At 30.9% G+C, this 23844-nt stretch overlaps 1 protein-coding gene across 1 annotated transcript in view; it reads right to left on the bottom strand.

Moving 5' to 3' along the window:
• Nucleotides 1-2549: 2549 nt before the first annotated feature.
• The window catches only part of LOC129963651 (acetyl-coenzyme A synthetase-like), a 34430-nt gene continuing 13135 nt past the window's right edge, over nucleotides 2550-23844 (bottom strand). Inside the window, exons 2-16 of the mRNA XM_056078145.1 lie at nucleotides 22356-22447; nucleotides 20311-20414; nucleotides 18933-19005; nucleotides 18781-18856; nucleotides 18568-18676; nucleotides 15584-15699; nucleotides 14340-14532; nucleotides 14123-14256; nucleotides 13103-13235; nucleotides 12832-12888; nucleotides 12646-12726; nucleotides 8588-8696; nucleotides 5937-6136; nucleotides 3533-3578; nucleotides 2550-2911 (exon numbers count right to left, since the gene is read on the bottom strand). Coding sequence (XP_055934120.1) covers nucleotides 2700-2911; nucleotides 3533-3578; nucleotides 5937-6136; nucleotides 8588-8696; nucleotides 12646-12726; nucleotides 12832-12888; nucleotides 13103-13235; nucleotides 14123-14256; nucleotides 14340-14532; nucleotides 15584-15699; nucleotides 18568-18676; nucleotides 18781-18856; nucleotides 18933-19005; nucleotides 20311-20414; nucleotides 22356-22447 — 1735 coding nt within the window. The 3' untranslated portion in view covers nucleotides 2550-2699. The remainder of the gene's footprint in view (nucleotides 2912-3532; nucleotides 3579-5936; nucleotides 6137-8587; nucleotides 8697-12645; nucleotides 12727-12831; nucleotides 12889-13102; nucleotides 13236-14122; nucleotides 14257-14339; nucleotides 14533-15583; nucleotides 15700-18567; nucleotides 18677-18780; nucleotides 18857-18932; nucleotides 19006-20310; nucleotides 20415-22355; nucleotides 22448-23844) is intronic.

Genomic DNA, 23844 nt, shown 5'->3' with positions numbered 1-23844 from the left:
ATTATTGAATGAGGCAGTATCGACAATCAATAGTTGTGACTAGTGGAAATTGTAACTAGATGATGATTGAGAGATGGACATTATTAATTTGATTTGAAATTCACATGACCTATGATTTTTATATGAACAAAAATTTAGGAAATCAGTACAGTTTTTTGTGGCAGATTGAATAGTACTTTGACTTTGCAATTATTTTAAATACATCGACGATGGATTGATCATCGATATATCAGCTAAGTAGATTACGGCAAGTTAATTATTAATTTAAATTAATTAGCTACTTTTTAACTCTAAATTATTAACTTATTGTTGATGCAGTTTACAACAAAAGAGAAGCTGGTTGCAGAATATGGTCTAATCAAACAATAACCAAGTTTTATTTGAGTTAAGTTACATAATATCTTCTTATTTGGAAGCAAAACTAGGATTATTTTGGGACAGACCAAGAAACGATGACAGAACGTTTCATTAAAAAAAAAACTCAAAACGACAAAAGAATGCAATTCTGTGGATGAAATAGACGAAAGTATTAATAAATATTTTTTTCCGATTTTATTTACTCTTACAATATCCTGTTAAATGTTTGGCATGAAACCTGAAATTTTGAATCGAGTCATAGATAAAGTCTACCTAAAATTGCTTTGGAGATTGATATGAAAACATATGAACAGATTTAACATGAAATAAGTATACAAGCAAAGAGAATGTTTGAAGGTGTCGAATATTTACACGGATTGAAATATTATGGTTGTATAATGCGCACTTGTAGCAAATAAAACAAATACACCTGTTTAAAATAATTGGCAGAATCAAAGAACCAGTTCTCTGCCTCAACTAGCCGATTTCACCAATTTTAATTTTGTATGAAAGTTCATGACATTTAGATACGTCATCAATGGTGAATTGCGACTCTGCCTCTAGATTTTTTCGGGCTTCGAAATTAGAAGCATGAGATATCTGAAATATTTATAGTTCTATTTTTTTAGCCTTTTTCAGTTTAATGGTCCATGAATGATTCAAATGCGAGCGAGTTATTTTCCTTTATAAAATTAATAGTTCAAACTCATTTTCATAAAAGAATCATTAGCTACTTTCAAAAGTTTTACTATTAAAACATATACTTCCAATTGAAAAAGATTCTAAAGAATGTATAGAATTCAAGATGTTTTTAAAAAGAATGAAACTAACTTCATGAACAAAATAGAACAAGATTTTTCTGGTAGATAGAAGAAGCGATGCGTTCACTAAAAAGCCTGAAAAAATCTAATTAAAATTTCCATTAATAAGAGGCTTTGCGCCATTAGCCACGATTTTTTAGCAAATAAATTCTTTAATTGTTGGTAAAAATAATTCTATAACTCAGAATACTCTGAAGCCGGAACATTAGTTCAAAACAGTTCAGGAAAAAGATTTTCATGTAACTCAACCTGCGCAAACAAAAATGAAAATGTGTTGCTTTGCCGTGATGATAAATAAAAATAGCACATTATTAATCCATAATGAAATCCATTAACCATGCATTTCATTCCGAGAACTATCTAATATTGCACATCATTATGCGTTATGTGGGACTAAGATGTGAAGTTTCAGTGTCCTTCAAATCAAAATCGAAGATTGTCTGAATTTGATACCCAACTTTAGACAGAAATTTTTACACAAAACAGCCAAAAATTTATGATATCAAATCAGGCGAAGTAAATTGGGAAAGAAAAGTATTTGAACTTAGTGAGTGACGAGAGGTTGTGCAATCTTGCATAAAAATATTTTTAAGGGGAAAAAATATGCAGAACTGAATTTCGGCTACATTTTTTAGTTTAAGATAAACTCCCACCACCATCAAATTAATTATTCAGTTTTGCTTCAATAATTAAAAAGATAAATCAAAATCGCCTCGGATATAGAAACATTTCATATTGACGAAAATTTTGCAAATTTTTTTCCCCCTTTGTTTCACACAGAACACGTATCTTGTATTACATTCTATTGAAACTGTGTTCCGTTTGTAGCCATAAAACCTGCTCAAGAGCAATCTGAATAGATAAACCTAATTATAACAGCCTTGTATGTTAGGGAAAAAAAATTACGAAATCTGATTTTTATGTATTCTTTGTCATATTTAACAAGATATAGTTAGATTAATATTTCCAACAAAAAAGTTCCACCTTTTTAAATCCAAAACTAAATGAGTCAAAATTTTGAATATATTTATCTATACTTATAATAAAGCTCAATGTGTGTGTTGGCGCTCTACAGGCCAGATCATTTGACCTACAGCTACCCAACTTGATACATGTATACTTTGGAGGTCGGGAATGTGCACCTTGGAGCACATAATATACTGCTAAAAAATTAGGGATGCGAAAAACAATACAATTCTTTACATTATTCAGAGCATATTTGGGATGGAAAGTACGATTATGAGATTAGGTATTGCGCTATAATGAGAGTGGACATCCTGTATATCTGAAGATGACAATTATGTTTCCTTCTAGAGTGATTCACTAAATTTGAACAAATGATCACAGAAGATAAAAAAAAGAATCCAAAAGTATTAAAATAAGGTTTTATTACCAATATTCATAATGTGATTAAGAAAACAACGCTCTTAAAGAACCTATTAAAATTAAAGCAAATATATACATAAAAATTTCCACTATCTACATATTTTTCCTTCTTTTTACAGATAAATGCTTTGTGCTTCAAGAGAGTCCGTTGAGGGCAGCAGGTCTTGTGTCGAAGAGTTCCTGAACGACCGATTCTTCTGCAAGAGTGCTCGTGTCTCCGAGGTCCCGGTCATCTCTGGCGATTTTCCTCAGGATTCTTCTCAAGATTTTTCCAGAGCGGGTCTTGGGCAGGGCGTTTGCGAAGTGGATGTAATCTGGAGCGGCGAGAGCACCGATTTTGGAGCGGACTGCAAAACAGAAAGAAAGAACTTTTAATTCATTTCAACTGATACGAGAGGGAAGAATATCAAGAATAAGCCTAAATACAAAATAATAAAAATCGCAGATTTCAGATCATTAACTTTTGTTACAATCCAATTTAAAATAAGATAAACACGAAGTTTACTATCTCATAATAAATTTTCATTCATACTTTATTTTACTCATATATCGATAAATGAATCCCTTCAAACATAAAAAAACTTTCAAGTTCCTTAATACAAAGCAGAGATTGAAATTTACGCTTCATATAATGACGCAATTAAAAGGGCTTGGATACCTAGCATTTTACAGGTTTCGCAAGCTTATTCTATAATAGATAAGAACTGAAGAGCAGCTTGCTACGGCGCCCATATAATTACGGCATATATAAAATAGTTTCTACGATGTCACCTTCACCACGATTCTAATAATAAAAAGATTTTAGGAAACTTAATGAATAAAAACGAATAATGAATCGGAGGGAATCAAATTCTCCATTTGTATTAAAAAAATAAATTTGGCTATGAAGACTGAAAGAATATATCTTTCAGTTTCATAAGAATCCGATGTTAAATATAAAAGAGAGCTAGGAAAGTAAGAATATTTACCTTGGTCCTTTAGTTTCGTTATCAGATCGGCAGCAGGTTTGACACCCTGAAAAAAACAGCCCATCAGTACTCATGATATCTATTCTATTAGACGAACAGGATTAATATTATTCAATTACTGACGATTAATGTTAATATTTCAGTTATCAATAGTAAACATTTTATATTTGTTTAAAAGATAACTTTAAGGCTTTAACATTTCCGAGGAAAAGAATCATTAGTTATTTTCATGAAAAGAATAAAACATTCAAATTTACATCCTAATGAAATGAATAATAATAAAATCTAGATTCTCGCATAAATATCAACTTCTTACCAATACTTGATAATTAATACAAGATCTCCCTTTCATTCCTTTGGTAACTTTTTTTTCAAAATTTGAGATGGAAGATACAAGCAGAGTTATTAATTTTTAAGTTTCATTTCCTAAAACAAATTCCGTTTGGGCAGAATTTAAAATTTCTTAAGAGTATTCGTTTTGCCACTAAGAATCAAATTTATAAACTTATTTTATACGTATATTTTAAAGACGGGTCCTAAAATATTTATTTGCACACTTTTTTTAAACTATCAATTTATTAAATTATTTGAAATTTCCTTTGAAATTTTTTTTCAGAGAACTGATATAACTGCGGAACGAAATAATAGACTTAATAATCTAGTTTCCAGATTATTAAATATGGATTTAAGCATGCATATGTTCCTCAACATCTGTTGCGAAATGAAACTTGTCACAACCACTGAGAGGCATTTTTAGAGTATTGAGCACAAAAGCGAAGGTTATGACTGATATCCGATATTCCACCAAGATTCTCAGAACTCGTAAGCGCCTTTCCATTTTAGAATTTTTTTTTTTTTTTAAACCACAACTCGTTGACGCGATCATATTTCAGCAAGTTATACGCAACACAGTTATTGCCTTCTTAAATTGCTTTAGAAGCAGAAAGTTTCAAGAATTCAATAAACGATCTATTCAACGGCCAGAAATAGATGATGTAAAAAAGTGTACCACACTTCTTTACAAGATTTAAATATTCTTCTTGATGTTGCTTGCAAAAGCAGTTTTATAAAACAATTGACAAGAGTCGATCGCTGGAATTAGGTTAAATAAATATTATCTCATTCTTGGGAAAATTTAACAAAATTGTTACAATACGAAATATATCATCAGAAACAATGTAAAAATTTCATCAGAAAAAAAAATCCTCAATTTACATGGAACTATAAATTAGGTGAAACAGTCTGTTCAATGGGTAGCCAATTTCGATGAAATTATTGAAATATTATTTACATACCTTCGTTTTAAACGTCATCAAATTCAATAAGGAAACTAAACTTTGAAAAAACAAACAAACTTGCTTTTATAGAAAATATTTTCAATCCTCAAAAAATAGCCATTTGAATACGAGACAATAGAATTAGAAATTTAAGTTAAATGTAGTAAGAAATTGACGATATCCAGTTTATCATAATCAAACACTTTGATCGAAATTCAAGTGGCACAAAAAGAAAATAAGCTGCGATATTTACTATCGATACTTCTTTAAACTTGAATGATTTCCGTATCTAAAATATTGAAGATACTTGTGTATATTTTAAACTTTTAATAAATATTAAAATTTATGATACTGTAAAAAAAAATTCTTTGGAATTTAGTTGATAAAAGTGCATAAAAAATAGAAACTACAACTTTTCAAAATATTCGCTTTATGAAAACGATTTTTATAGAATCTAAAGTGTATTTTATTCATCTTATTCTTATAAGCAAAACAGTGTTAAACATGATTAAAAATATTTATGATGCAAAAATTAGATGTGAAAATTATTCAAATAAAAAAATTAATAAACCAAATTTTTAGAATACTAAAAAGCATAGATAATTTCTTCTAGCTTTATACATATTTTAATCCCATTTGATTTTAACTTTCATTTAAAAAATTTGTGATTGTGAATTTTTAAAATTCACATCCTCACATGTTTAGGATAATCTACGTGTTGTTAGGAATCTTTATGGGGTTATAAAATTTGTGTGGGATTCGAAGTAGATATTTTTTAATCCGTTTGAAAACTAATATATTTTATTTAAATGGTTATTTTCTGTTTTTTTAGTCTTATGTGTAATAACAATCAATTTTAAACCAAATTCCCCATGAACTAACGGCTGTGCATGGCGACATCCATTGGTAATTAAAGTTTTCAATCGATCGCCAAATTTGTATCGAATAAATAAAAATACACGAATGCGAGTTAATATTACATTGTCATCCAGTTCCGAATTATGTTTAAAGGCTCTGGTATATCCGGAAATTAGTTTAAAACCGATTGCAAAATTTGCACCATATAAACAAGCAGAGGAGAAAGCGAGTGAATAAAAAAGTATTAAAAAAAAGACAAAGAAGCTGACCTCTTCAAGAACTACGAAACAATAGAGACATTCTCCTTTCAGGGGATGAGGTAATGAAACAACAGCAGACTCCACACATGATGAGTGCTCAACGAGGGCAGATTCCACTTCTGCAGTAGACAGCAGATGACCAGATACATTTAACATATCGTCCATGCGACCAGTGATCCAATAGTAGCCGTCGGAATCTCTACGAGCACCTTCGGAAAAAATTTAAATATCAATCGAAGCATTAAAGTTCTACTGAATTAGAATTTCAGTAATACTCCGATGTTAAGCGACAGGCGTTGTGGTCTGAAGAGGGGAGAGGAGATTAAGAGCAAGTCAAATTCATGTGAAACCTTGCTACCATGGCCTAGATTCAATTGATTAACTAATGTCACCGAAATCCAACAGGTAGTACCGTTCCCATTTGCATTACGTGTATACCATCCTCTGTCAATTATCTACCCTTTGATGCCTAGCATTCACCGATATTTTATTTGAAAGGCCACGCCATTGCAGGTTTCCTAAGCAGAAATGAGTTTTTGCATTTCCACGATGGGAAATACGGCATATTTATGGCTAGATTAGCCGCAAGAAAAACGATAGGTCTCAACATTTCATACAAATATGTATGAATTTTAATTATATGTAAAGGTAGGAAAGCCATTGCTTTATAGAAAAGCATGCAGTTTCTATGGCTACCTTTATGGTATTATATCTATATGTATATACATCAGAAATATCGATTTAAGTTTAAAAAAATGTAGTTATTTTGGTTTTGATAACTTCACAGAATCTAAAGGGCTCCATTAATTGACGACTCAATTTCTATCAATTTCCCTCAGGAGTTTTTTTAAAAACAGTTTGCACTCGGATGGTGACTCTCACTCACCAATCAAGACGATGCAGCATTTTGACATTTTATTTGTTTATTTTTAAATTTTAATAGTTAAAAATACCTACAAAATGGTAAGAAGACGTAGAAAATAATTCAAGAATATAAATTAAAACAATTATATATATATATTTATTTTTGGGAGCAATGAACAAGTCCTTGTCTTAAGGGAATAAATATGCAGCGAATTACTTTTCTGAGGGCAAAAGATTAAGTAACAGGCTAATACTTTTGTTTTCTTTTTCTTTATAATTAAAAAACGTCCCACAGCAGAGTATCGTCATTAAGCTATGTAACACTTCTCCCCAGAAAGTTCAGCCCCCCCCCCCAAAGGCTTGCAAATACCATTTGCGTTTCTACTGAATCCAAATCAAGGATGTCGGTCTCTTCAATAAAGACTTGCACTCATATCTATAATATAATTACCATCTCCTCGATTTGCTACGCAAATCTAACAGCTGACGGACATTAATATTTAATTTCAAATGGATTTGGCTAGATATGGATGGGAAAGACTGACAACGTCAATCTTTTCAACAATGAAAATCTGCTGTCACTAGTCTTTATTTCTTTCTTTCAATGGAATTATTATTTCAGTGATTAGAATAATATCTAAAATTGCTTCTTTCTCATATTTGGGAATGAAATGCGAAATTCTTTTTATTTTTAAATTTCCCATTTGTCCCATATTCAAAAATGAAAATATTCCTGATAGGAAGAAAATATTTACCTAAATTAGAGTTATCCCAAATAGCAGTATTAATACACAAAAAAAGGCATATTGTAATTATGCTAAGGTAGGAAGAAGTCTAACAAAATCTTTAATAAATAATAATGAATTATTCTACCAGAAAGCTAGAAGATATAAGTAGCAAATATTACTATCGCGTACACAAAAAATAATACACGCAAAAGTCAATGACACAACAAAATGGCAAATTGTAACTAAACAACCGCAACAGCATAAATCACTCATAGGAGAATTCGCTCCGTGATCAACATTCCAAAGAAAGTTCATTAGACTGATTGACTGTGGTGTATGCCTCCGCTTATATATTTTTCGTTAAAGCACATGGAATCTTCAAGAAAGATTCCATATATTGACTAAAGAAAGAGATGTCACCAAAATTCTTGCATTTCGAGAATCTTCATTTTGTGCCGCCAAAGTTATAAAATTCATCGCCAAGCCAGGAAGTCACTGACTTGATATCCTTCAGCATCCATTAAGATACATGCAAAACTCACATTTAGTATGAGAATCACAGCGCATGGAAACAATAATATAAATAATATATTGTTATGAATCTGTAACTAATGACGTTAACATAAGTATTTTGCTAATTTTGAAAAGTTCATTTATTCACTTCAAAGATCGAATGGAATAATTTTCGCAGACAATATTTCGGCTCCAAAATTCACACCTGATTTCTACGAATAAAATATTTTTAAAGTATTCAAGATAATTTAGACAAGAGTAGTTCAAAACCAAGTACCATTATATGAGCAGCAATATATAAAGTGACAAATCATATTCCTCGCAGATAGTAAACGATTAATTTAATGATTTCAAAATCCATCTGCATCAAATTCCAAGAAAATCTGCTTATCCGAATAAAATTCCAAAAGCTGACTGTGAGGACTTCATAAATCCGAAGAAAAATAAACAGAACGCTTCAGATCAGATTAAATAGCTGTTAAAAGAAATCGTGATTGCTAGATCTGATTTCGATGTTAAGGATGAATTTTAAAAGTCTTTAAAAGACTCACTTACCATCTCCAGTGCTGTAATACCCAGGAAATTTGCTGAAGTAGGTAGCTGCAAATCTTTCGTAATTGCCATATAAGCTCCTCATCATTCCAGGCCACGGTTTTTTGAAAGCCTGCAAAAGCAAGAAATCGAATTTAGAATCCGTCCTCGGAAAAATAAAAATTTTCTTATACAGAACATTAATTTAAAGGATAAATTAAAAAAAATATTTTAATTTCTTCAGAATGATGATATGCATTGTTGACAGAATAAAAAACTTATCTTTGGAAAAGTATTGTAACATATTGTCATTAAAATTTAATTATAATTATTTGATTATTGCAATTTAAATGTTTACTTAACCCTTTCTAGGGCCGTGGGAAGTATGCTTCCCACCAAATTGATCAATCTTTGTATGAATTTATGTAGGTTGGCATAAGTTCTAACAAATTTTTTTAGAAAGATAGAAACGTAGATGCTTTAGTTCTTTATTTTACACAAAATGATGTGTCTTGATTTGATACTTAATTATTAATTAACCAAATTAATTAATTAATCAAATTAAATTTATCTAATAAGCTAAATGAATCCCTTTTCTTATTCTAATTTCAAGCCTAAAAATATTTTAACATAATGACTAGAAAAAAATGGCCCTTTAAAGGATTAAAATATCATTTTTAATCGTTTCTGGCATGGTGGTTGATTCTCGCCACCCTGTTGGGTACACGAAAAGGTGGGAATCTGACTCCTCCACCCGAAGACAGGACGTACTTCCTTAGGTAAGGGTTGCACCGTGGCCGGTGAGGGCCCTTAGGATTCAACCACAGTTCCCGACAGTTTTGCTGTAGCAGTCCGGTCATTCGTTTTTTTTTGTTGCGTGCCTTCGGGCGGATAGGGGAGTCAATGATATGACATACAGGAGATTCCATTCAGTAGTTTTTGATTGTTTGGATGCTTATCCTACTAAACAATTCGCATGCTTCCAAAAACTAATCTACAAATAGTACAGGTAGTTAATAATTCAAGAGAAGCATTTTCTCAAAATTCATTATGCATAATTAATAGAGATTGTAATTTCAATTGCAACAATATTAATACATTTTTTAGGTTAAATTCTATTCTACATTTCTGATGGTGGGTTATTATAGCTTTCAATTCAAATTGGCTGTTAGTTCAAAAAATAAGAACTAACTAAAAACAAGAAGTTTGTGTTTTATGGCACAAAAGATATTTTTGGCTAGGTTCAAAAATGAGACATGCTAGTTGACGGACAGAAGGAAAGAACGAATTAAGTGAAAATTCAAAATCATACTTGCATTAAGTGAATATTTGGAAAGAGACATGGTTGTTTGTCCGATAAAAATGTTTAAAAAATTTACACATTTGTGGCATCGTTTCACTCAAAATAAGAATATTAACAATCTATACTTATAATAAAGCTCAATGTGTGTGTGTGTGTGTGTGTGTGTGTGTGTGTGTGTGTTGGCGCTCTACAGGCCAGACCATTTGACTTACAGCTACCAAATTTGGTACATGTATACCTTAGAGGTCGGGAATGTGCACTTGGGGTCCCTTTTTTCGAATTTTTAATTAGAATTTTAATTATTAATTAAAAACTAACTTTCCCGCCAAAAAAATCTTCCATTTTCCCCACCGCCAACTTTTCCGCCAAAAAAATCTTCCAATTTCCCCACCGCCAAATGAGTAAGGCTTCAAAAATTTTTTTTTCTCCGAACTGTATTGAGGCTAGGGTTAATATTTTTCGGCGGATTAATTCAAACGATTCTGTTTATTTTCTTAATGTTTGATGCATTTAAAATTAAACATTGTTAAATAATCGATCTTTCAGATTCATTCTGAAGTGCTTTTGAATTAAAATAAAACAGAATAAAGGAAATTATAAATGTCTAATCCGCATAGCGTTACCCCAACTGGCGTAGAAAAAATCACGTATTTGCGTTACGTAACTGGCGTTGAAAATTCACGCATGCGCATTGTGTTCTGAATTCCGCATTGTGTTGACAATTATTATCAACAGATGCGGACTGGATTTAAATTATTTTTAGGTTCGTTGTATGCTTTTGTAATTAAAATGTATTTATGTTAGTTATATATTTTTTGTATATGCTTATAGTTTTAAGTACATAATTTTTTAAGTAGTTTTTTAAAACCTGTTTTCAACCGTTTATTTTAAACGATTCGTTTTATTTTCTTAGTGTTTGATGCATTTAAAATTAAACATTGTTAATTAATCGATCTATTAATGATGGATCTAAGAAAATTTTGTTGACAAATTCTTGAGATATTACATAAATTAAAAGAGATATTCTTTAGTGCCCATAAAGTTTAAACGCTGAGTGACTATTTTCAGTAATCAGATTATAAAAAAAAAAATGCTTTGTTTCAGTAAAAAATATTATTATATTAATTGAAGATTAATTCTTTTCACTTTAATTTAAAGCATAAATTCTACGGGTGCTAACAGAAAATGAGAGAGAGATACATATCACGTTATGACTGAAGGCCTTTATAATATTATGAGTGAATTATATGACTATCAAAATTTGAAGTTTTAAAATATTTTGATGAAGAAGCTATTAAAGTAGGAATTGCATAAAATATTTAATTATTAAAATTTTAACGAAAATTAAGATTGGCGAACTGGCTGGTCGCCAAAGGCGGCTAGTATTTAATAAAATACTCAAATATATTTTCATTTCTTTAGAGTAGTTAACAGTAAAATCGTCATTTTGTATACGAGAAAGTAAAAATTTATTATATGAATCAATTTTTACTTTTCGTATACAAAGATCGATAAAAGATTGGATTTCGAGAACTTTACGAATATCCACAATTCTGATCTCCATGACTTTGAAAAACACATTTTTGGAATTGCATGGTGACTAAAACACTTCGAGTCAAGCGGATGAAACTTGGTATGTGGTCTTCACACCAAATTTGCAGGTTGAATTGCTGTCGAATCTCGAAATTTATTCAGAGTACGTTTATTCGTGTACAAGTGAACAAATCACTACAAAAAGAACTATATAAGTAAGATTTGGCCTAGATAAGTAAGACAGCCTAGCATTTAAAACAAATCTGTACCAAAATTGTAACCAAACCCGTCAAGGAGTTGATCATCTGTCGGTCTGTACATTCGAATGCATGTAAATATAAATTAAAAAATGCAACAAATTAAATAACATTTGGTAAGAAATCTTGTCATTAAAATTATGGTACTGTATCGAATTTCGGTTTGAATCAGTTGACAAAAAACTATCCCGAAATCGAGTTTCGTCACTTTAATATAATTGCACGAAACGGTTATATGCGAAACTGAAAATAAAAACCTGATCATTTGACGTTTAACGGTTGTTGTCGTTGTTGCTCATACCCCTTGGATTGAACACCAATTTAAATCAAACCCAAGAGATCGGTAAAAGAGGATTGCAGTAGATTCTGAGGGTAAAGACCCCTGAGCACCCGAAGGCAGAGGTCTGACTTTAGCTCATATGAAGATGGCACTCACACACTCGCTTGCACAACCTATTTTTACGGGGGCTCTTTCACATACATTATAGATAGAACACAGGATAAAGAACCATACTCGAACCCGGAACGCCCAGATCACAGGGAAAACACTACCTCTAGGCCAGGACGCTGGTACGTTTAACGGTCTTGCCAAAAGCTCATAATTTATATAAGAAGGCATAATGCATTTATTTATGATCATTTGGTTCCATACAGGATCAACATTTTTTTAAATGAAGGATCCTATATGAAAATTTGGAAGATAAAAACAGATGAAAATGTTAAGGTGCAACTTTATGTAATCAATTAGAGAAAAATATAAGGATTGGAGAATATTGTGCTGATTTATCTGAAATATATGAAACTTTAAATCTGCAGTTATAACAATTAAATGATTTATAGCGATGCAAGGACTAATTTTGTGTGCTTGAATCGACGTTCTTAAAATATTTTGTATGGGGTAACTAAGCTCAATTGTAACTCGAAATAAAAGTAACTTCACATCATTAGCATCGCAATAAATAAATTTGAGAATGAAAAAATTCTCTTACCAAGTATCCTTCTCCTGGTCCTTCGATTTCTTCACCTTGGTCATTTAAGATGACAGGAACCACTCCGAAGAAGGGTAATGTCTAGTGGGAAAAAGTTATTTTCTAAAACTGGAATCTAATAACTAATTGCCAGATACCAGCTATCTATTATCATAGAAATTATCAACATTATAGAAAATAACTTACGGCTGATCCTGGTTTCAAAGGTGTACATTTTGGCAAAGGAGTTAAAACATGTCCTCCCTGAAATAAAAAAAAAGGTTATTACTTTAATTTCAACAGATGTCGAAAGTTAATTAGATAATAAAAGATTGAGAAGATATTCTAGAATTGAGGATAGATAATTCAGTAGTTATAAAACAATGTATCTAAGTTTGAAACTAATAAAAGAAATGGGGAATAGCAATTTATAAAAGATTTTCTGTATTACTAAAAACATTCTTTAAATCAAACTTACCGTTTCGGATTGCCAGTAAGTGTCGACAATAGAACATTTCCCTCCACCGACGAGTTTGTGGTACCATTGCCAGGCCTCTGGATTGATGGGTTCTCCTACAGATCCCAGGACTTCCAAGGATTCAAGATTGTAACTTTAAAACGAAATTTCTTTTACTATTTTATCTTTTAAAATACCAAGTAGGATTTTACCATACTAATCAATAAGAATGTAAAACTGACAACCAAAATTGCATTGCTTTTGATCAGTAAGAATGAAGAATAAGTAGCTCAAAAGGGTTTTTATCTACTTGGGAACTTTCGATAAAACAATTTCTGATAACTAAATACACGATTCAAATACGTTTTAACATTACGGAATTATTAACTTAAGAGTATATAGAAAAGCAACGTTGTGGGATTTGAACTACAAATTTTCAACCATGGAAAGAAAATATAATCGAAAAAGGAATCAAAAACATTAATTGCTAAGCGCACTCTAAACTAAAAACAGGATCGATTCAAGAATGTTTGGAGTCATGTGTAATAGATTAACCACTTGTGGTGGGAAGACGTAACACGCACATCGAGATGCTTTTGTTACAGAATCACCAATGAAATGATGCACATGTCAGCAGACAATTGTCACAGAAGTGAAAGTGATCGCGATCCGTTAATTGTTTGCTTGCCGCGACACAATTTACAAGTGCAGTCTTAAATTAAAAATTAATTTATTTAGAGCATAAATCTTTTTTCAATTTCTATAAGGTATCAGATTCTTTGTAGGCCTCGTTGTGAGCTACAATGGACTGTTTTGGAATGCACGCTTATGAATTTCCTGCCATCTCAAGTGATTAAAATGTCAGTCTTTCATCATCGGCATTTTTCTAGTAGGAGCATGATTAAAAAATGATTATATTAAAAAGCCGAGAAATTTTAGCAGAGAAAGCTTCCAAGAGCAATAATAGATTGTTCAGGATTAAATGAATTTTTGCAATTTAACTAAACAATTCCAATTATCCCAGACATTAAGAATATTTACCTTTTGACATAAGAATCACCATATTTCATTAGAGTTCGAATAGCTGTAGGAGCTGTGTAGAATTTAGTAACATTGTAATGTTCGATGACAGCCCAGTACCGACCAGGATCAGGATGAGTTGGTACACCCTGGAACTAAAATCGAGAAATCGATAAATATCCAAGTCATGAAGTTACTGAAAAACGTTCTCAAGACAAAAATGGAAGGAAATATTTACCAGAACACATGTAGCGCCTTGCAGCATAGGACCATACACCCCATAGGTGTGTCCCGTGATCCAACCAACATCGGCTGTGCAGAAGTACACATCTGTTGGCTTGTGAGCGAATACAAACTGGAATGTTGTAGCTGAGTATATCATGTAACCGGCTGTGGTGTGAAGTACACCTTTGGGTTTACCAGTAGAACCACTGAAATAAAGAAGTTTCAAATAATTATGTTTTTATAAAGAAAATTTTTCTAATTGGTATTTATTGCTATCTATTAAAACAAATTAGAATAAAATTGTTCCCTTTATGTGGAAAAGAGTTGAAGTCAAAGGCCAGGAATCAACTTTAAAAATTCAGAATTAAAAATACATTTATTCTGCATTGCAGGCCTAATACGTTTCTTCTTTACAATCATGTACATAAACTACAATTCAAAACTGCATATTGAAGCAAAATTTCTTGACGGAAGCAAATTGCACATTGCTGGTGCTTGTGTGAATGTTACAAGATGAATAGACACAATGAGATTTTTTTAAAAAACGAATTATTTGTGAACCATAGCGTTTCAAACTTTCTTCACAATAAAACTTAAAACTTCTACTCTACTTACGCCCCAGTTATTTCGAGAGCTCTCGTTAATGTGAATTCGCCTATAAATTAAAGAGACTAACGGTTTTTCGAATTTAAGTGAATGAATAACACATTGTATTTATATATTCAATGCTAGTAAATTTTGCCGATGCATTATTCCAGAATATTCTTCCAGAATTTTAAAGATCTAAATTAAGGATATCTAGAAAATTTTAATAACCAATAATATTTTGAAACAAAAATGTCAGATTATACTACATTGCCAAGATTTGAGCTACAAATTAATTAAACCAACTGTGCCCCAAAGAGTGGTGAGAAAGTTTATTTATGCAGCAAATATACGATCCAGGGCAATTTAAACAGAAGAATTGAGTGCTTGTGAGATTTAAGAACAAAACATGCGATTCCTTAGAGGCTACTTCGAAAAATGAATGTTTAAAATTCTCATTCTAAAGCAATTTTGGTTCATTTTTATGAGAAAATTCAGAAATATTAATAAGGAGATTTTTTTTTAAAACGTTAAATAGATTAAAGCAGAAATATTTGTTTCATATAAACTCATTGAAGATTTATATGAGACAAATTTAAAATTAAGTCATTTAAAAAATATTTTATATAATGATTGTAATCGAATCGTTGCCACTGGCGATCTATCGTATACCTTGTGTATAGAATGAAGAGAGGGTGTTCAGCTTCGACCCATTCAGGTTCACAATTAACAGGTGCCACATCCATCTCCTCGTGCCACCAACTGTCCACATCAGGATCCCAGGAGATCTGGAGAAAGAAGTTATTTTCTAAAGATGTGAAGCCAATAGGAAGCTCTTAGCGAATTATAAACCATTTTACTCTAGTTAGTATAACTGCTCTTTTTTTAAAGTACAGTGAAGAAGTAGTATCAAACTTTCCCTAGGTACGATGCAAATTATTGCTTTTGAATCCATGTTTTAAACTTATCTCATCAATCGCGAATTGATTGTGTTTGGGAAACAAATGGGTGTGACGTAAGCATGTTGCCCCGCCTCTCACTTGTAACGCCCTCTAGCGGTATATGTAAAAAACCGTCAGTCTTTGTAACATCATCGACGAAGCAGCACGCCGAAAGGCAAGGCTCAAACAAACTCCCGAAGCGGAGAATCAATAAAATCTTTAAAATAAAAAAAAATTTCCGTCATCATTATCGAACCTCTCCAATGGGTTTCATACGGGAAGAAAATTCGTGAATTGTAAAACGTTTACTGAACATCCTTATAGAAAAATAGCCCGAACTTTAAATACATGATACACTTTCGAATCATTTAAGCATTTCCTACATAGGATTTTATAGGATGGCTTGATGAAAAATAGCTCGTTACTGTTCTTTTGACAGCAGGAAACGTCAACTGTAGTTTAAAATCTCGAAGATAATCGCAATAAAGAGATCTTTATAAATGTTTTGCTCTTAGATTATAACCAACCTGTTTATTTTTAAATAGTAGGCAAAATATTTTTAAATTAATAATACTTCGCCGATACGAAATTATGGAATAGTTAAGAACTATACAATTGCTACAGAGGTGAAACTTGATTGTTGCTTTAGCAATACTAACTTTTAAGTTAAATTTTTAAAAAAATTACTGGGTTAAGGTAAAATAACATTTTATGCCTTATAATTAAAATATGAAGATAGATTTAAACCATGAAAAGTGAAGTTTTTTCATGATTTAAATCAATTTTCTGAAATTCGTTTCTTTTTGCCAATAATATTCGTAATTTAAGTTTTTTTAACGCTCACATTTGGAATAGACATACTCCAAATTTTATTTCATTTTTGATGTTGTGATAAGTTTTTTACTGAATTCGTTACAGAAAAGTAACATATTAATAATGTGTACGATGTTAGGAAAGAAAGTTTTTTTTGTAATAGTTAAAAATTTTCTTCCATCATTTTACGAATAATCGAAATTATGCAATAATTGGTTGATTTGTAAATACAGAAACGATCAACATAAATTTAAGCTATCTATTCTACTAAGTACGTAATAAAAAAATGGATTAAGACTATTTGAAAATATCAAATGAAGAATAAAAAAAGTCTTATGTTGAATAGTTAGAATGCAATATTTCGCATTCCTTACTTTTTTTAAAACTTTTTTATATACTGTAATATTTCAATTTGGCCACTATTCTCTTCATTTAAAGATTTCTTCCGTGATGGAGATCTAATGGCTCTCCACAAATTTTCATCGTAAAAGTTCTTATCTAGTTTGATAATTATCATTGTCAAAATGTCAACATTACATTGTATTGCAAGTTAAAAATTGGTCTTAGAGGTATTAGAACCGTATTTGCCTCCCACCCATCTCAACATTTTGTAATTAACAACATAATAAATTATGACCGTAAGTGTGATGAACTCGATACAGTCAGTTCTTTTGACGATACACTTGCATGATAAACGTTGCCGCACTTCCTCCTATAAAATGAGCAATGAACTCAAAAATTATATTGGTACGATGTTTCTGACGTGTATTACGTGAGCGTGAATTGACTGTAGCAAGCTTTGCAGCAAGTTTTTAGATATACGAAAATAAAACAAACCAAAAATTAAAATTTTTAATATTGTAATGTAAATATACCATTTTAAATATATTATAAAAATTTATTTTTAAAATGAATTGATTCAGGATAAATAATTCATTCATATGCAGGACCTGGAAAGTGGAGCTGAGAAAATACATAAGTTTAAAATCAAGAAATGAGATTGTCATTGACTGAAAACATTCCGTCCTTCTTTGATGCATTTAGTTAGTTTAGTTATATTAAAGACCTGTTTGAAGCAACACTAGGGCTATTTTGGGACGGACCTCGTCATTTTGAACCGCAGTCAGATGACGAGGACGACACCTGAGCTGGCACCCCCCTCTTCACACCAGCGGGAGGACGTTTCGTCAGGACGGATTTAACGTGCAACAGACCTCCTTACACGACGGTTCTTCGGTGGAATCGGCTCTCGAACCTCAAACCCTCCGGTTCCGAAGTCGAGACCTTACCACCAGGCCACCACGGCCTTTGAAAAAAAAAAAAAAAAAAAAAAAAAAAAAAAAAAAAAACTTAAATGAGTGACACCGCTACTGAGTGCGTTTTGAATCACTTGCGCAAAATAAGTCAATTATATCATTGTCAGCTTTTTCCGGTTTCTAATATATCATATTTAACAGAAACATGAATAACAGTACCCTACTGATTGACCATTCTTTTAATGAATGACTATAGTACAAGACATATCGAAATTAGAAAATTATAAAGTTTGATAAAAAAAAAAGCATTTATTTTGCACTTTATTTTAATAAATACAAATGAACTAGACGATTTAAAAAGTTATTAAAAAATTTTTATAGCTAAAGAAACATTTAACGAAAATTAAAGTCTCGCTTGCTTAAATAAACTATGCTTACTATTAAAAGAAAGTATTTGGCATCATTTTGCGCCATTGGCAATCAGATCATAAAATTAATCAATATTTAATTTTTACGACTTTTTATCGCAACAGTTAAATGATATGCTACTATATATTTACGAAATTATAACACTGCATTTAAACAAAATTAAAAAAAAAAGTATGAAAGAATAAAATAAAATAAAATAATAACTCAAAGAATCTACCTGTATATCTGGCGTAGTTTTGGTAGCACGATGTGTTTTGAATCCGTTGATATTATTGTTCTGAGATTCCCCAAGATGTCGAACTACAATGGTTTTTACTTGAAAATGTCTAAATATATGAAAATGTGTCAGAATCAACAAGTTGTAATAAGGGTTTATTTTTCAAAAACTTGCAATTTATACGCCTAGTAGAGTAAGAATTGACAATTTTACCTTGCCTCGCATTGCTTGATGGCGCCATCAGCAAGAAGCTTTAAATTTATTAGCTTATTTCCACGCCAGAACCCATCTAAAAGATTATAGTAGAAATTTAAAATTTCTTATATAAAATTTTTTTAAAATATTTTATTGTAATAATAATTTACCTGCAGTAACCAAGATTCTACTTTCAGAATCTAGAATTCTTTCGGCCAGCGAATCTGAAGAGAATCCACCAAACTGAAAAGAAAATTTTATTTTATAATTTTTATTTTCATAAATGCAAATGCATCAGAAGTAAACAACGTTCTTCAGTTTAATGTATAAAATTACAAAATTAAGCTGTAAATTGTATAAAGAATGAAACAAGGAAATTGTGAAATTTTTTGGAGTGACATCTTTTTTCCTGAGATAATTTGCATTTACAAAATTGATGATTTGAAAGCTTATCGAAAGGTATCCAGGATATTATTAGATTTCAACAGGCATACGCGGAATTCTTACTAATCTTGCGTTAAGAAAATTGTGGAATTTGATGATAATCAAACAAACAAACAAAAAGAATAGTTTAGTTATTTAAAAAAAGAAATATTAAGTTATTGGATATTTTCTATCTGAGTGGGAAATATTTTTTTTCAGCTCTAAGCAAAACTCTTGCTCTTTGAAGATTCAATAATATTGTCATAATTTCTAAGCAAAAATACTCTAGATATAGAATATCCTATTTAAGATAAGATTATTTTTATTCCTTAAACTTAAGAAACAGTTCATTTGAACTGCAATATCAAACCTTCATAATTTTTTTCTTTTATTAGAAGACTCCATAAAAAACATTTAAGATTTTTCGGTTGTTTAAAGGTTCCATATCAAGTGACAAAAATTAGATAAACAATTGTTACTCATGTCACAAGTTAGATTAGATTACAAGCTCTCATATCCTATCTCGACATATCAGTTGCTCACACTGAAATTGCCGATGTAAGCACCTGACAAATGAAAATCTCAAAATATTTAGTAATGTCTCAAAATTGTCTAGCATTTTATAGTTTCTATTCGGAATTAAGAAATTTCGCAACCAAAATAAAATGTGAATTTCTAGAGAAAATTCGTACATTAATCCTCCAAAAGTACTTCGCGATTTTCGTGGCTTAGAAGCCAAACAATTTTCTTTGCATTCGCAAGTTTCGTGAGGTATTCTGTTTATCTCTTACTATTAAAAATTAAAATTCTGATACAATACCATAGCTTATAACAATTCGCTTCGTTTTAAAAAATATTTGAACTTATTTCCAAATGTTGCATCTAAATATCGATTATAAAAGACAGTTAAAGTGCTAAATAGTCGAAATAGAACATCCAAAATAGAATATTTATATAATAACTAATTCGTTTGTTAATGAAATAATTTTTTGTTAGCTAAATTTCCTTGTCAGTTATCAAATTTTTCAAGAAAATAGAAAAATTCTGAAGTTTTCTAGATCATTCAAGAAAGGGAATATACTCCGCTAAGTATATGCATAAATATCTTATGATCTGAGTACTTACAACAACGTTATGTACAGCGCCTATTCTTGTGCAAGCTAGCATAGCGGCCACAGCTTCAATGATCATGGGCATATAAATGGTAACTCTGTCACCTTTTTTCACACCTATTATTGGCAAAAGAATCAATTTCATGAGTCATTCAACAAAATGATTTAAATTTCCTAATATAAGAATCAAAATATATAAAAAGATAAAGCAGTCAGGTTAAATATGTTTAACTATGCTTTAACTGAAAATCAATAAATAAAAGAGTGTCAAGAGTCATTTGTCATCATTTTATTAACAACAGTTTTTCCACTTGAAATCTCATAGCAAGTTCTCTGATGTCAGTAATATGGATGGATTATGTTCAAGACAGTAGTAGGCCGCAACAAATCCTGTCGATACTGCCTCGTTCAGTATAGCGGGGTGGTCGGCTGTACACAAGAAGTTAAGCTCTCCGAGTTCTTAATTCAACAGTATTACTTGATTATCAGATGAGAAAATCACATTTGTCGACAATAGGTCAATTTGTGCATGATTCAGCAATGTTATTACACCATGGTCGATTTTATACAGAAAGTACGTACTAATGGATTTATTAAAAAAGAAAAGATTCTAGGAAATCATGCAACTTAGTGAACTAAAAGATTTATTTAAAAAAAATGTATTACTTTCATTAATTTTAATGGATGTATTTCTCTACATAAAATCCATTTTCAATTACATTCAACAGCATTTTCTCCAGTTGCGCTCATCAATTCTCAAAATTCTTGCAAATGAATTTCAGTTGTATATCAAGTTGTCTAACATTTCAGTTGTTGATTTCGCTACTCAGTGAAGATTGCCTTTTTTAAAATTAAAGTATGCCCATTTTATAGATCTGCAACAGTGCATATGCAAGAATCTTTGTGATTGTAAAATGTAACGATTATTGGAAGGATGTGTTAAAAGAGTTTAAAGGACCTTTGAGAACAATAGAACACTCAAGGTTAAAATGAAGCTATAAAAATACAATTCATGATGTTTAAGACAAAAATATCCATACATTGGCTGGCACGTGTTTCACCCATGATTCACATCTAGTATCAAATTATTTCGCACTTGCTATCTAATTAGATGATTCCTCTATTACAGTAGTTCAGCTACATTAACATCCGATTTTAGAGTAACACTAGAGCTATTTTGGGACAGACCACGTAATTCTGAACCGCGATCAGATGACGAACACAACAGCTGAGCCGGTGCCCCTTCCAAACTGTTACACCATACAAACGGGAGGGCAATTAGCTCCGACGGATTAAACGTACATTAAAGCCGCTTACACGACGGTTCTTCGGTGGAATCGGGCCTCGAAGATGAGGCCCTACCACCTGGTCAAAGCGCCCCTCCTCTATTTCAGTCAGAACGCAGAAGGGAACATCTAATTAGACGATTCAAATCACAGACTTATATTATGCCAGTGAATGTTATAAAAGATGCTTCCATCTAATTTAAATATTCATATTATGCAATTATCTATATGCAAATAAAAAAAAGTGGTTGCAGACGTGATGAAATGCACTCTTTTCTGTTAAATGGTACTTCTTATTACCTCTATATAATTTAACCCTTTGCATTTCTGTATCTATCTTCATTCACCAATTGTAAGTATGCATATTTAGTATAGAAGAGTATAATAATAACAATTCTTAATTTTATAGAACTATGATAAAACTACATTTGAGCTTACCAAGCGTTAAAAGGAATCGATGCACTAACATATATAATCATGCTTATTACTTTCGGAATGGAAAAGGTTAACAGTCATTTTTATTTTCATTTTTAAACAGTGAACAATATGAAAACAAATCCATATTTATGACCTTCCTACCTAACACCAACACTGATTCGTTATAAATTTGTTTTATTGCCAGTAACGGATTAGTTCCAGATTTCAAACATTTCAATCTACTCTTATACCCTCTCCGCATAAAAAGAACATTTGTTATCCGAAATTAATTTCTTCTCCAAAATTTAAGCAGCAGTCATAAAAATCTTACAAAGCGAAATGAAGAAATCTTTACCTTTGTCTTTCAGAACATTGGCGAACTTGCATACCATCTTCAGGAGGTGCCTGTATGTGATGGATTTCCGTTCGTGTACGTCGTTTCCCTCCCTGTCAGAGACAAAAATATATTCTTTACGCAATTGAAAGCTGCAGGCAAAATTCAAATTTCTTAAATATGTTAGAATTTGCTGACTCAGAGTTAACGGAAAATTAAAACTAGACTTTTTCAAGAAAATTAGGGAATACTAGAATTTAAAATGAGTGCAACAAGAGAAAACGATAAATTCTAAATCAAAACTAGCTTTTATTATTACTTATGCATTATAAATTGAATCGATTGTAATTTTAATGTATCAACAATTAGTTTTTTTTAGAAGTATTTTTTAAATTAAAAATAACAGTTTCTTTAAATAAAAAGAAAAACAATACACATAAATATGAAATTTCATTGTACAATTGTTTTCAAATCTAAAAGTACCCTACGGCCATACACGTGTAACATTTTTAAGCTTTACTTTTAAAGTAAAAAAAAAAACTTGTTACCGCTCTTTTTTATTGGACATAGTACAGAACCGAAGTCCTCAAATAAATTAAGGGCCTAAATTACTAATTTATCACCGAAGACAAAATGGACATTTAACTTACGGAAACAACACAGAAAAATCCATTTCAATTTTTATTTTGAATTCGCAACAATAAGTTTGTATTACAAAGAATATTTTAACGTTACGTTAAAAGAAAGTTTAAGGGATTCAAGAAAAACTGGAATTATACAAATATTTCAATGAAAAGCAATCATTTTGTCAAGTTTTGTAGTAATTTTAAAACTTGAGAACAAATAGGCTTTCTAAAAACATTATCATCAGGTATATAAGTTCATTGCTGGTGTTTTCAAATGCCAGAATGTTATGAATAAAACCCAATATTTTTTTATAGCCTTCATTCTGTTTCAACCTCATGCAAGTGCAACAAATGATGAAAGATTGATCTCATGTAATATCCACAATAAAACATTTCATATTTTCGATAAAATATAAAAATTTATCACCGATTTAATTTGTCAATGAAACAGAGGCTGGAAAATTTTCCATCTTTCAGTCGGAAATGATAGTATTCACTACTGCTTGCTTATTCGCATAAAAACTTTATTTGTAGGATTTTATAGGTTCTTAAAATGGTTTTTATTTTTAATACTCGATTTCAGTAAATTTTAAGAATTTTTAGATAGCAATAATTCAGATAGCTGTTAGAAATTGTGAATTGAAGAAAAATCGATGTTAAAAGTGAATTTTGCTAGCTTTTTGGTAAACGACGAACTAAACTTTTAGATTGAAATTAAAATAATTTAAAATTAAATATCATTAAAAATAAAAACTTTTTGTTTCGAACTTTTGTCGATATTTCAATCCATGAATAATTTTATTATAAATGGATAAAATGAAAATGTAATTTCATGTCATTAGAAAGAAAGATTAGATGCAAAGGGCATAAACAATTGTGTTTTG

The sequence above is a fragment of the Argiope bruennichi genome, chromosome 3 (genome assembly GCF_947563725.1).
Source record: "Argiope bruennichi chromosome 3, qqArgBrue1.1, whole genome shotgun sequence".
Classification (NCBI taxonomy): Eukaryota; Metazoa; Arthropoda; class Arachnida; order Araneae; family Araneidae; genus Argiope; species Argiope bruennichi.
Note: the sequence above shows the minus strand (reverse complement) of the source record. Positions and strands in the feature narration are given on the sequence as shown.